The sequence below is a fragment of the Solea solea genome, chromosome 14 (genome assembly GCF_958295425.1).
Source record: "Solea solea chromosome 14, fSolSol10.1, whole genome shotgun sequence".
In the NCBI taxonomy this organism is placed as follows: domain Eukaryota; kingdom Metazoa; phylum Chordata; class Actinopteri; order Pleuronectiformes; family Soleidae; genus Solea; species Solea solea.
Window position 1 is genome coordinate 9436892 of NC_081147.1, and position 15133 is coordinate 9452024.

The following is a 15133-nucleotide window of genomic DNA, read 5'->3' on the forward strand; positions in this document are numbered from 1 at the left end:
CATTTTGAATAATACAGAAACGTTAAATTATTATAAAAACTGACATGAGTAGAACATGTTGGGGTGGTGGGGGGGGGAGGTCCCCCTCCCTCCCTCCCTCCTCCTCTGTGTGACTGTCCCTTTAAGAAAATGCACTTGCAGCCATTTTCTGCTCTTTGTGTGGGGTGGATTAGCACTGGGCTGGTTCCTGAGCGAAACTAGAGCATCAGTCGGCACAGAGGACGAGGATATTCGAAAGAGCGAAAAAACACGACAGAGTAACGGTACACCAGACAACACCGCACCCCCGTCGCAGACCGCGACACCGGCCGCTCGTCTCCGTGTGTCTCCGCACGGACATGAAATTTACAGGTACGTGGTGAAATGTAGAGATGGATGAAGCCGCAGCGCTGAGCGATGTGAGCTGGGTAGTGATGATGGCTGGAGACGAGAGAGCTGCTGTTTTTCTACTCCCTCTCCCTCTCCCTTTTCCTCTTTACTACCGTGTTTATCTGTCGTTTTTCCTGCTATTTTTGACAAACACTTAACACACTACAGTGACAAAACGTCTTCGGGAACCGGCGGGTGGAAGCGAGCCGCTCTCCGCTGATTATTGTGACACATGAATGGGATTCCCGTTAGCTCGCAGCGGCGGCGTAGCTCACACAGAGATGGATGGATGGGTGGGGTGAGGAGAAGAGAAGAGAGGAGGGGGCTTCTCTGTAGCAAGTGCAACGATGAATGATGGAGAGATAAAGTGTTTCTTAGCAACATATGGAAGAGATGATGATGACGATGACGATGATAATGATGATGATGGTGGCAGCAGCGAGGATGATGGTTGAATACGATGCTTCATTTGACACCACTGCTCTACTCTCCATCATCATTTCTGTTACACACACACACTCATTCTTGGACATCTTAGTGAGGACACTCATCCATAATGGATTCCCTAGCCCTTTAGCCTAATCTAAAACTAATTCTGCCCCTCACCCTTAAATCAGATCTAAACCCTAAAAAAAGGCCCCTTAAAGTTGTAAGGACCAACCAAAATATCCCCATAGTCCTTAAATGTCCTTACTTTCTATGGTTTATATATGAATGCTTTCAAGTACATACACTCACATGCAGACACTCCTCGACATAGTGCTTACTCTAACCAACACAACTTAATGCCTAACCCTTACCCTAACCTAAACCCAATTCTAAACCTAAAACCTTAGTGTCTTAACCCTCAAAAAGACCTCTTAAGCTTTGACAGAACCCGAGGACCAGCCAAAATGTCCTCACTTTCTCAAAATGTCCTCACTTTCTCAAAATGTCCTCACTTTCTCAAAATGTCCTCACTTCATTGGTCCTCACATACACATAAGATACACATACAAGAACATAAACTCACATGCACACACTGTTCACACAGCTATTCTTGTTAGGACATTAACTTGACTTCCATTCATTTGCAAACTCGAGCAAAATCTTCCCTCTAATCTTTGCCAGTAACTCAGAAATGAGGATCTGCCTCATTAGGACCAGGCTGTGTTTCCTAAGATGACTACCTGGTCTGAAAGAGTGTTAAAATAGAAAAAATATTCTATAGAGGTAACACAAACAAATCCTAACCACAGCTCACATCTTCACCCTAAACCTAACCAGTTCCTCGTAAAGGAGGATCTGCGTCATTCGGACCAGTTTTTGATCTCCATGAAGACTACTGGTCCTAGACAAGGACAGTCAGTGTGTGTTAAAAGTCTGATGTTAGGCGGAATAAAACAGTAATTTACTTTTCTTGTCATGTAAACAAGTTAGACCAACTAAAATCGAGCTAGTCTTAGTCGAACTAACTTACCTCGATGATGGAATTCATGGTCTGATTACTCCAACGCTTAGTAAGGCTGGAGTTGGACTGGAGTCGGACTTGGTGTTTTGCACATGCACCAACATTTCCTCCCTGGTCTTTGACCTGGAAGCTCTCCAGGATCATACAGCGGAGGTGTCTTTCTTTGGACAACATGGCAACCATGCTCGATTTAATTTGTTTCACGATTAACGTACGGCAGGTACAAAACCTAAAGAACCACAGCATGATTCATATCACCATACAATGTTTGTTTTTCTGTGAATACGCACTACCTTATAGAGAGATACAGTGCCACCTATGGAGGCGGAGTTGGACGTACACGGCCCATAAATCGATTTTCTTCTCCGCATGTAGGTATACTCGGACTTGGCAAGTCGTCCGATTGTAAAAGGTCCTAATGAGGTGAGGAATACAAGTATAGACACAAACACAGGACACAACATGTAGTAATAATAAGGCCTGCTGTTGATGCACAAATGACAGGTTCACTCCCACATTACATTAGCATCTGATGATCACTGCTGTGTTATCTCAAATAGAAAGCAGCCACTGTTGCAGCATAGTTGTAAATCTGAACGGCAGGCGATGATCTAGAGGCTGCTTCTACTTATCCACACATGAAATGGAAATGTTCCTATAATCTACAACTTCCTCCTCAAATATTCAATTTTATTCATCAAACTCACCAGTTTGCATCAGAGCATGATTTCTGTTATTAGACCCTCGTACTCTTGAATTGATGTTCTTTTACATTTGAGTTCCCGCCCTTCTGAATTCAACTCTTCAAATATTTAAAGTTAAAAATTTGAGAGTTAAAAATAAAAGGGTTAAAAATATTCAAATAACATACTCAAATTTGATAGGCCGCATTCACATCTCAAATCTTGATAAAAAACAAATTCAGATTAAACATATGGATAAGCAACAGACTCTGGCTTGAGTTCAACTCAAACAACATCATTTGTGTTGGCAGACATAGCTGACTGCTTTCGCATCACATGACCAATGGAGCGTAGTGAGATTGGCTGAATTATGCATATGTACTGTATATGCCAATAGTAGAGCAGGGGAATGATTCACTAACAGTAATGACTGCAGTGTAATTTTCTTGAATGATTGATATATCACAATGCTCATGCATTTCACACACTACGGTATTGAAAAAATAAATGTTTTACTGTTACTGATGAACAGTTACCTGGTAAACTTAACTGATTTCTTTAACTTTCTCTTAGTGGCAAAAAAAATCGATCTTTACCACAATGGCATTTATTGCAGTAGTAATTGATATTGACTGATATGACCATTTTAATGGTCATATTTGTGATAACATAGATGTAAGTGGTTATGTGGGGTGATAAATTATTCATAAAAAGCTAAAGATAGATGTCTCAAAGTGTTTACAATGCAAGTACTTGGTCATTTCTCTTTTTATACCATTTTATAATCAAATTGTTTTGGGATTTTAGGCAGTTGGTTGGTCAGACATGACACAAGAAGACCACATCTATCACAACTAATATATCATGTGCAGCCATTAGCTGACAACATTATTGCTGTGTTTTGTTTGTGGTTGAGTAAATTGATAAACAAATGTCCAAAGATGTGAAGAACCAAACTTCTACAGAAAGGGGAAGTAGAGAATTACAGTGCTGATTAACAAAGCGAATGATTATAATCATAATGATTATTATTATTATATGATTATAGTGTACTTATTGCTATTTAAAATACACAAATATAATTTCCAGTGATTTTATTTTTGTTTACTCTCTTCTGCTTTGTTAAGCATAGTCATGTGAGTAATGCATATACCATTGTTTGACTGAAAGGTGGACATGACATCATGGGAATGATGAGACCACAGCAGTTCTTTGCTGCTGCTGCTGCTGCTGCTGCTGGTCTGTGAAAATGACATTCAGCTTGTCAAAGAGCTCGGCCGGCCTGCCTCCTGCACATGATGACACAGTACACACAGCACAAATGCTGCTGGAACACACTGTTGTCAGTGTGTACTTGTTTGTCAGTGAATGTCTTGCAAATAACCATGAGTTTGACTACAGTGCTGGAGATCCTTGTGTCTTCCACACTGATCGGATCTCATCTCATTGTGTGCATGAATATATATTACAAAGCTGGCCCTGGGGCAGGGGAAACCACTGAGTGGTGTGACCCATGGAGTTGACATACTTTCTCTCACTCTCTCTCTGCTTTTCTGTCAGGCCGGATCTATTGTTGTGTTTCCATCATGGTACAGTTCAGTTTGGTACAGTATGGTATGGTTTGGAAGGGTAAAGGCTTGGGTTTCGACTGAAATTGCGATTGCAATATGATTTGTGAATATGAGAGGGAATTGCAATTTTTGCATAATTGCTCTCATTTTCATTTGAATCACATATTTAAATTAATAACGTGTGATATTTGTGCAGATCAGTGAAAAACAAATATGTTTTCTTCAGTCTGTCAGCACAGTATTTAATCTAAAATGATAATTTGACACACATTTTTGCTTTACTAAATAATGAGCCTCCTGCGAATTGAAAGTTGCAGTAAGCCGTATTGCGGTTTTGATAAAATTTCGATTAATTGTTCAGCCCTACGTACCATTGCGATTACAACGAACGGTGACATTAAACCTGCTCAGTTTGTTTGTCTGTTTTTTGCCTCACCTCCCTTTTTTGCCTTGACTTTCCTTACGAGGGAGTGACATTTTTCTGTTGCCCAATCAGTCGTGGGTGGAGCCGGTCTACCTCTTTTACCTTTACCGTACCATTTTACTCTGGTACCCCAAGGGAAGCGTGCCAAAAAATAGAAAGGTAGGGGCTGGTTATTTTGGCACTATTAGGAAAATAAACATATACCGTACTGCACCAAACCGTTCAATGGAAACACTGCTTACTACACAAACACCCTTTCAGCTCATAGTGGTGACGATTGTATTTTACAAATTACAATTCACGAGATTTACTTAACATGGGTACAGCATCAAGTATGATGCCTGATCATATTTTCCCCATGTTGGCCTCTCGCCACTGGCCCCCAATGCATGTTAAATTCAGTTTCAAATGCCATCTGTTTGCCTTTTAATCCCTGAACAGTCTTGCTCCACCCTGTTTGTCTGACTTGCTTCAACTTCATGTGCCTTTGCAGTCTGTCTGGTCTGCTGACCAGGTGTTTTTCCTTTACGTAGTCCCAGAAATCAGATTGAAACTGAGAGTGGATCGAGCTTTTGCATTTGCAGCTCCCAAACTCTGGGGCCAGTTGTCTGTCCACATTAAGCTGTCCCCTTCACTGCCTGCTTTTAAATCTCATCTTAAAATGCTCCTCTGTTGCCTTTATTATTTCACTGTTGACTGCTTACTTTATTTGTTCCTTATTGCTATTTTTACTTTAATGAGATGTGTTTGTTTGTTTTGCTTGAGTTTTATGTCTTTCATGGATTTTATTGTAACTGATGACACTTATGGTAGTGCTGGTTGATATGGAAAACAATTTATTATCACAATATACTTTATATAATGATATAAAATAAATCACTGGCTAACTGTCCAGGGTGTACCCCGCCCATCCCTCTGGCACTGCACCCCCATGTCCCTTTTATTTCAAAAAATGTTTGTTTCTTTATTTCTAAAGACACAAATAATTACGATTAAATCATATAGTAAGTAATCGATAGTAAGATAAACAATAGTAATAGGCTGTAGCTATGGTCTTTCTCACACAGACCACTGTTGAAGAGCTATATATAAAGTCAGTCAGTCTAGGCAGACTAGGACATAAACTTTGATGTGATGGCCTCTACGCGGCCATCACATCGTGAGCCGCCAAACGTGTAGGAGTCCTCCCATCGCCGTTGGGCTTTGCCCAGTAGGACTTGCACAATGTGTTTAAAGACCAGCAGGCCTCATGCAAACGTACGAGCTACGGCAGGAGGTTTACTCAGCTGCCCCGTGGTTCCCAGCTCACTAGGGTTAGTGGTCCCTGCCGCTGACTCAGAATACCGAGGTCATCCGTGGGCACCAGTTAGAAGACCGATATCTCCGGACCTGAAGATCGCCCAGTCATAACACGCCTCTTCCCGCTGCCGAAGAGGGGACTCAGACGGTTTTGTGGCACTTGAAACTCGCCAGTCGTGGGGAGGTGTTCAATGGTCTTTTCGGTGGACATTCCGTGGGGGCCAGTTGGGACTTAGTGGCCTTGCCCACGACCTTGCCCTCCGCAAGCTGGATGCAGTTTAACGTCATACCTAGGACTACAACAATACAATACAATACAATACCTAGGTTGAACTACAACCAATGAAAATTGTTGCAATTGTTGCACTGGTGAAAAAGTGTGTAATGTATAGGGAACATATGCTGTTTTGAATATTTTTACAACATCCTCATGGTTTACCGCTATCATCAGGACATCAGACAACATGTATTGATGTATAGAAGCTTGTAATCAGATTGGCCTGAAGGGCCTTTGATTTGCACCTAATTGATGTTTGTCTGTGTGGAATTTGTTCGAGAGTCCGATTACTGTATGGGAATTGTGAGAGGAGTTGTTGTCTCCCTCGTTCCGGTGTAACACAGGCCTGCAGCTACTTTACCAAGTGTCCAGAAAGGAATGAAGGGGCCCTTTTCTTTGTAAAGATGCACACCCATACACACACCAACTATTGAACAGAGTCTGGTATAGGGTGGGAAAGTTTACTCAGCCAACCCAGGCTTCAGTGTGTGTCTGTGTTCCCAAGCACAGATGGGAGGTTAGTGGCACTGTGCATGTTTGTATGCTTGACAGACAACGCTTGTAGCAGGCTACATGTTTCATTTTCTACAAGCTGAACAGTTGAAAAGAATCAACTGCGAGTCTTAAAAGATGCAGAGAATGTGTGGATTCGGGTTTGTAGGAAACACATTCTCCAAGACAATAACTCTTTTTATGTCCTGTATTCCAAATAGAGCACACATGGATTAAGTTGGTGCTGATTGCACCAGCATTGATGAAGCACTGTGCTGACCTGGAATTTGATTTGCAAAATGGAAATATAAAAATGCATGATGTTGGACTTTTTGCAGATAAACAATATCAATATATACATTTTCCTTGCTTCCTTTTCTTCTGTTGTGAAATGAAGATAATATTTTGCCTACTCATGTTGCAGCAGATGTAGATATACATTTTCTTCATAATGGAAAGTAAATGTAAAAAAAAAATAGGGTGCCAGCATAGAAGTCAAGGAGGATGCTTATACTGATATTCTGCCCATAATATGGTGCATCTCTAATAAAAAAAACAACAAAATGGTTGTCAGAGGGCTGAACAGTATGGCCAAAAATGTTATCCGTAACATGTCAAATACATAAAGATTGATTTGAAGTCAGTTAAATGTGGTTTTAAACTTCATTATGGGCAGAAAATGACAAATATGTGTTAAATAGTGGAACATTTCATCAATCTGAAATAAAACAATTAAAATAATTATATGTGTACTAACAACAAATGTTTACACAATGTTTTGATTAAAGACCACAACTCCTACCATATGCTACAATAGAAAATAATGCCACTGATCGATTTTCCACCCTCCATTTTAATTATAATGATCATAATTGAAGACATTCATAAACAGGACAATGTAGATTTAACATGAGAATCCAGGAACACTCACTTTTTTCTCACTTGCTTTTCTCTGTTTCCATCCATGTGTTGTTGAAATGGAGTATTTAGTATCACTTAAGTATCATGTTAATGTTACGACTCATTCTTTCTGTCTGACTTTGTCCCCTGTCCTGTCGGGTGTTGTGGTTCACCTCATTCATCTGTGAACTGTGTTTTAATGCAGTCAGTTTGATGTGACAGGAAAGGAAACTACACCCACCTTTTTCTCTTTCTCTTTTCTGCGATCACATCAGTAAATGCACATTGGGTGTGACCATCGACATGTGTCACATGATGTTGACGTCAATAGAGCTTGTAGTTTTGTTTTTGTTTAGTTGAACTGAGTTCAGTATACAGGGATACAAAGGGCAGCTGTGGTTTACGAGGTGGAGTGGGTCCTCTGCTCATTAGAAGGTTTGCAGTTTGATCCCCCACCTCCTCTAGTCTGCTTGTTGATGTGTCCTTGGGCAAAACACCCTACATTGTTCCTGGTGGCATGTGTGTGGGTGTGAATGGTAAATGGAAAATATACATACAGCACATGTACATATTTTTATATGTATATACATACACATACAGTATATATACAGTACATTGTATGAATGGATGAATGCAAATGTGTAGTGTCAACACACAATATTCATATTTACACATTAGATGTTAATTACATGGAACAATTATGTATTAACTGGGGAAAAAATATTTGGCGGAGTATTTGCACCAATCAGTTATTATTAATGTTATGGCAGATTGGTGTAAGAAGTGTCTTTCTGTCATTCTGTGGCTAAAAAAGTTTTTTGGCAATACAAGGTGCCACAACCCAACTTTATCTTTGTTTTTAGATTAAACATGAAATCACAGTCGTTCTATAACTTAATGCAACACTTTATGATCTGCTGCTGGAAGCTCTTTCTCTAACTTTAACAAGGAGAAGACGAAAGACGGCCATGATAGATTTCTTTTCTCCGTCTTTGATGTTTAGTACCTCCTCTTCTTAACTCTAATTGTGTGCTCTGTGGCTGTGAAATTTAAGCTGATTATCTCTGCTGTTGGTCCGGTCTGCCTGGTCAGATATTTCTGAGAGGCATGTGATAACAGGGTGGGTACATGCACACTGCTGTGGCCGGGCTTGTGTCTTAAAAGGAGAGGACAGGGCGCTGCTTGGACTGTACAGCTTCAAGAGGAGTGAGCAACCCACTGTGAGGTTATTGCAATGACTGATCTTCCGCTTTGAAGCCTTGTGTTTCCTTTTTTGACCCTCACCAAATTGGTTTTGGTTTTAGGTGAACCTGACCAAGCACTTGTCCACTGCACATCCTTCCTGCATGTGATTGTCAACCACTCAGATGTTCATGCTGCATTATTTGAACATAATTTACAAACAGACCACACATCCATTTTATGTATAGTCTGTCATAAAGTCATCATCTGTGCACTTACAGACCCATGTGTGTATAAAACATTTCCTCCGTCAACTACAAATGTCTTTCAGATCTCTGAGAGATGGTGCATTATTTTTGATTTTCAGTTCATGGCATTTCAAGAATCAGACACTTCACATATTCCTTCAGTCACATTAGAAGTTAGAAAGGAAACAGCGAGGGGCCTCTGGCCTTTACCTCCTCTGAGTGACAGTCTGCTATTGACATGTGCTGTGTAGTGAAACAGGAGAGGATACAGGTGCAGCGTGCAGAGCAAAAAGGGTTTCGTAAGAGGAAATGAGATTGTCTAGACTATAATCTGACTGCTGTATTTCTTTGTGACTGAGAAACATTGTTGTTGACTGTTGCATATTTAATCTATTCACATGTCTCTTCTGAAGCAGGGATTCAGTTTTTCTTTTGTTTTTCTAAGACAGCCCTACAGCTTGAAGGATTAACTCATGCAATTTTAATTTAATGTGCTGTTTATTTGAAACTATTTTTAACTGCGGAGTTTTCACACAGTTTCCGATAACACAAAATAACTTGTTTTTAAGTAGAGCTGAAACAATTAATCGATTACTAAAATTATGGACAACTACTTTGATAGTCGATTTATCGGTTTGAAGCTTTTTTCATTACTTGACAAAGAAATGTTTAAAAGTTAATCATTTTGGTTTGTGCACCGATGAACATTTTTTAAGGTTTTCTGATATGTTACGGACCAAACGATTCATCGATTAATCAAGAAAATAATCGACCGATTAATCGATAATGAAAATAATCGTTACTTGCAGCTCTATTTTTAAGTACAAATGAATGTGGATTTTGCAGATTTACAAACAACATTTTCACATGTTTTTACAAATCTCATCACAGTATCTAGTTTCTTAAATTGACTCCACGTTACTTCCACATACTGTGTGGAAAAACTCTGAAAGAAATCCAGCACTGTCATGCATCTTGTGACTTTTGCAGTGGCGCTTCATTTACCTCCTTATCTCACTTCTGTTCCTCTTCTTTTCTCTCTGTCAGATTTGGGTGTTGTGTGAGTGACGCCTTGTTACCATGACGACCCACGTGACCCTGGAGGACGCTCTGTCCAACGTGGACCTGCTGGAGGAGCTGCCCCTCCCTGACCAGCAGCCATGCATCGAACCCCCTCCCTCCTCTATCATGTACCAGGTACAAACTCACAGACACCGTCACTGACTTTCACCATCATCTTCAGTCTTGAAAACAATGCCAGTGTCCACTTCTCACCCTTTTCTCCATTACCCATCTACAGGCGAACTTTGACACCAACTTTGAAGACAGGAATGCATTCGTGACTGGCATCGCCCGCTATATAGAGCAAGCCACAGTCCACTCCAGCATGGTGAGACTTGTGTTCCAGTTTTCCAAAACCATGTCATGGCTTGTCATCATGTTGGTTTTCACATGTCATTGGTTAAATCAATATTTTGCTGTCTGTCTTAAGAAAAAGCTGCTGTTCCTCTTTCAGTGAACAGAAAGGAGACAGTGTGAAGCAGCCTCACGCCCTTAAAGACAGACTTGTTTTTATGTGAATTGATTATCAGTAGGCTCTTTTTGTTAGGATTTGGCTCAGCCTGTGGCAGGACACACACACACTCACACATTTCCCTCACACTCTGACGAATCAGGCAGGCAATGGATCACTAAACCTCTTTCCCCTGATGGTGAATGAATGGAGTGTGTGATTCGACTGGTAAATAGGGGAAGTAGAGCTTTATTTAACTCCATTCAATGGGAAGTCCTATTGAGGTTGAAGCTGGTCTATTTGAGGATGCTCCCTATTTAAACAGAGTGATGGAGAAATATGTGCCACATGTTTCTGAATAGAGATGAGTATTATATATACTCATACTGATACAGGTAATGATCATCGATATTGACACTTATCGATACTAGTATCCATCATTTCTAGTATTTGGAGCTGAGGACGCTTGAAGGCAGATGTGTGGTGGAGAGATATTGTTTCAAAGTTTCTTCAGGGAAAGTTTCAAAGTGATATGCAAACAGCAACTTCATTAAGTAGCTGCATATTTAACAATAACTTAAGTTACTATCATTTTCAAAACCAGGGGGCTGCAGGTCATTAGCTTAGCTAAACCTTATCTTGGCTGTCAAACTCGCTGCACTTCCTTAGGTTTGTACACTGTTGTATTTTGTTTTCTCCAGGTTCTCCAGTTTCCTCCCACAGTCCAAAAACATGTAGAGGTTAATGGAACAGGTGTGCATGTTAGAGTGAATACCAAGTAGACTGGTTTGATGCACTACGGCACATCATTTTTTTGCGTTTCCATTAGGAATAGTACCAAAATATCCAGCCCCTACTGTTCCATTCTTTGGCACTCTTCCCTTGGGGTACCAGAGTACAATGGTACGGTACAGTCAGGGTAGAGTTAGAGCGGCTCCACCCACTAGAGTCAGCTGATTGGGTGACAAATGCCCACAGTCTCTTCTGATTCAAACTTGACATCTTTTTGAGACAAACAGCCACAAAATGTCAGGGAAAAAAGAGCTGCTGGATGTCCTCTGTAGTGTCGTCGCACCGGTACAACGTCATTCTAAGCACCTACAAGTAAAAGTACTGTTTTTAGTCAAAAATCAAGCCTGACCCATGTCTTAAACCATTCCAAAAACATAGCGCACTGTGCCAAACTGAACCGTGCCATGGTGGAAACACAGCATGTTATTGGCCCGGTGATGAACTGGTGACCTGTCCAGGGTATACCCTGCCTTTCACCCTATGGCAGCTGGGATTGGCTTCAGCTCCCTGTGACAATGAATGAATAAACCCAAACTTTCAAAAGCTGGTTTGTTATGATGCTGATTAATCATTGTAGCACGTAATCGCTCAACATTGACATCTTTTCTTCATTTGGGAATGTTTGGGAATCAGAAAAATGGTGGCTAACTGTGCTAGCATTTTCAGATTCCTAACCAAGTCAGAATAAATGTAACATAAATATGGAGGGCCAGATGCATAATGACACTCTGGTATTGACCAGTGAGGAGTGTGGATCAATATAATACTGGTGTTTGTTATCCATTCTTATTTTTGAATGGAGGAAATGTTCCCATGCTCAAATATTTGTCAAGCCCCATTCATCCTGGAACGTGTGACTCCTCTGAAATGTTGATTAAAGTAACAGTTAAACTATTAAGAGATACCAACAAAAGCAGCATGAAGGCTGTTTTGTTGTAACTGCACTGTAATGTATTGTGTATATGTTTAATGATTTTTGCAGAATGAGATGCTGGAGGAAGGACATGAGTATGCAGTGATGCTTTACACCTGGAGAAGCTGCTCCAGAGCCATTCCCCAGGTAACGCGTGCATAATCACACATGCATGCATGACAATTTTTTTTATTTTTTATTTTTTTGGCCATACTTCATTCAGAGATCACAAATGTACAGACACAGCTTATACATTAATACATTAAGACTAGAAAACACATCCATGCAATGTTGAATTGTTGTTGCCACTTCTGTAAAATCACCCTGTGTGATGGCGACCTCTTGTGTTGAACAGGTGAAATGCAATGAGCAGCCCAACAGAGTTGAAATTTATGAGAAAACAGTGGAGGTGTTAGAACCCGAAGTCACCAAGCTCATGAAGTTCATGTACTTCCAGGTAAGATTTGATAATATCTCTTTTTTTTATTAAGTAACTGAAGCTGAACAGAGAGCATGTGTTTTAAAATATGTTCTTTTGTTGATAAATGATCTATGATCCGTTTCATACACTCTGGTGTCTCTGTGTTCACAGCGGAAAGCCATAGAACGTTTCTGCAGTGAGGTGAAGCGCCTGTGTCACGCTGAGAGGAGGAAGGACTTCGTGTCCGAGGCTTACCTGCTCACTCTGGGCAAATTCATCAACATGTTTGCAGTGCTGGATGAACTGAAAAACATGAAGTGCAGCGTCAAGAACGATCATTCTGCCTACAAACGGTAACGAGCCGAAATAATAGTGCTGTCAAACCCACACAAACAACACAAAGACCAGAGTGTCCTAGAATATGTGTCATGTTTTGGTCTTGTTAGTGTGATCTTGGCTACAACACTAGTCACTTTTTACTCCTCTGCTTTTCTCCAGGGCTGCTCAGTTCCTGAGGAAGATGGCCGACCCTCAGTCCATCCAGGAATCCCAGAATCTCTCCATGTTTTTAGCCAACCACAACAGGATCACTCAGGTTGGTCTGCAGAAATTGTTTGCTACTGCCATTTGATATGATATTGTTTTACTTGATTTTACTTGTTAGACAAACTTTGGCAATGAATGTCAAGAGTTATTTCTCTGCAAGGGCTGAGTGTTAAGTGGCTAAATGCACAATAAACACACAATCCCAGTGACACACCTCTAAACTCAGAGTGGAAAAATAATTCACTCCAATTTCCGGTCGTGTCTATTATTTCCACACAGAGCAGGTTTCATTTCAATTCCAGGTGTGCCATTAGTCTACCTAACCTAAACTAACCTGAACTAATACGGTAGACCAGGCTAAGTCACTTGAATAGTGTTTAACTTGCACATTAAATTTATTAGGGTCATATCACGAGATTGTCAAGGCTGTGGTGTTTTGGCACTTTTCCACTATCAATCAATCTTTATTTTTAGGGACGATGCAGTGAGACATAGTGGACATAAAGTACATTGATACAATTTGCTAGTTTGCAACTCCTGTCCCTGGACTGTCCGCCCTAAAGTTCTGTGTGTGTGTGTGTGTGTGTGTGTGTGTGTGTGTGTGTGTGTAGATTTTTCAGCTCACAGTTCAAAACAACACACATTTTACGATAGGTTGTCCACAAAAGCTCATTTAAAACTGTCTTTATGTGGTTGGTCATCATCCAGTAATATCAGAGTTCATTGTTGAAGCAGTCCTGTCTGTCATTTGTCAGTAAATGAATGACGTTCTGCTGCCACTGACCTGTCGTCCCCTCTCTGTCTCCATGTAGTGCCTGCACCAACAGTTGGAGGTGATTCCTGGCTACGAAGAACTTCTGGCTGACATCGTCAATATCTGTGTGGACTATTATGAGAACAAGATGTATTTGACACCTAGTGAAAAACACATGCTACTTAAGGTACACACATTTGAGATCTTACCAAGTACTGATAACTCAATAGTGTGATGTCTCAGTCACGAGTTGTTTGTCATTGTAAAACAAATCTCTTGCTACTTATCAGGTGATGGGCTTTGGTTTGTACCTGATGGATGGAAACGTGAGTAATATCTACAAACTAGATGCCAAAAAGAGGATCAACCTGAGCAAGATTGACAAGTTCTTCAAAGTAAGGCGTCTGACAATCTCATTTATCCAGCAATACTAATATGAAAGAGTTGAGATGATCTTTCCAATGCTTTTCAGCTTCAGGTGGTGCCACTCTTTGGGGACATGCAGATTGAGTTGTCGCGCTACATTGAGACAAGTGCCCACTATGAAGAAAACAAGTCCAAGTAAGAGAACTCACTGGCACCCAGCCATCTGTATATCTAGTTTGAAAAATTGTACCCCAAAACCAGAAATTCTTGACCATTGTGCCATCTGCTCCCAACTCCCCTCCTCAACCATCTGTCTTCTCCATTCTGTACCCAGGTGGACGTGCACCCAGAGCAGCATCTCTCCACAGTATAACCTGTGTGAGCAGATGGTGCAGATCAGGGAGGACCATATCCGTTTCATCTCAGAGCTGGCACGCTACAGCAACAGCGAGGTGGTGACGGGCTCGGGCCTGGACAGCCAGAAGTCAGACGAGGAGTACAGGGAGCTGTTCGACCTGGCTCTGAGGGGGCTGCAGCTGTTGTCCAAGTGGAGCACTCATGTCATGGAAGTTGTAAGTAGAGCAAGGGGCAGATAGTGTTTGTGAGTGGGCTGAATATGCTTGTAGTGTGTGGAAGGTTTGAAGCTTTGCCAATGATCGCTCTCTCTCTTGCAGTATTCATGGAAACTGGTCCATCCCACAGATAAATTCTGCAACAAGGACTGTCCTGGCACAGCGGAGGAGTATGAGCGGGCCACACGCTACAATTACACCAGTGAAGAGAAATTTGCCCTGGTGGAGGTCATTGCCATGATCAAAGGGCTACAGGTAAAACACTTACCCCAACTGTCTCTCCCTTACTGTTGTTTTCAACAGCTGGCAAAGCACTAAATATTGTTTAGCCCAACACTGAGTAACTAGTCATCAAAATTTA

The 15133-nt window shown here is 41.0% G+C and overlaps 1 protein-coding gene across 3 annotated transcripts in view; it reads left to right on the forward strand.

The window, feature by feature from the left end:
* Positions 1 to 154: 154 nt before the first annotated feature.
* The window catches only part of cyfip2 (cytoplasmic FMR1 interacting protein 2), a 33914-nt gene continuing 18935 nt past the window's right edge, over positions 155 to 15133 (forward strand). For 2 of the 3 annotated variants that reach the window (XM_058649580.1, XM_058649583.1), the window contains exons 1-12: positions 155 to 351; positions 9943 to 10092; positions 10196 to 10285; positions 12183 to 12260; positions 12469 to 12570; positions 12706 to 12887; positions 13033 to 13129; positions 13893 to 14021; positions 14125 to 14229; positions 14307 to 14395; positions 14535 to 14772; positions 14875 to 15027. In XM_058649580.1, the coding sequence (XP_058505563.1) occupies positions 9976 to 10092; positions 10196 to 10285; positions 12183 to 12260; positions 12469 to 12570; positions 12706 to 12887; positions 13033 to 13129; positions 13893 to 14021; positions 14125 to 14229; positions 14307 to 14395; positions 14535 to 14772; positions 14875 to 15027 (1380 nt within the window). In that variant the 5' untranslated portion in view covers positions 155 to 351; positions 9943 to 9975. The remainder of the gene's footprint in view (positions 352 to 9942; positions 10093 to 10195; positions 10286 to 12182; positions 12261 to 12468; positions 12571 to 12705; positions 12888 to 13032; positions 13130 to 13892; positions 14022 to 14124; positions 14230 to 14306; positions 14396 to 14534; positions 14773 to 14874; positions 15028 to 15133) is intronic. The other variant, XM_058649582.1, reaches the window with a different exon arrangement.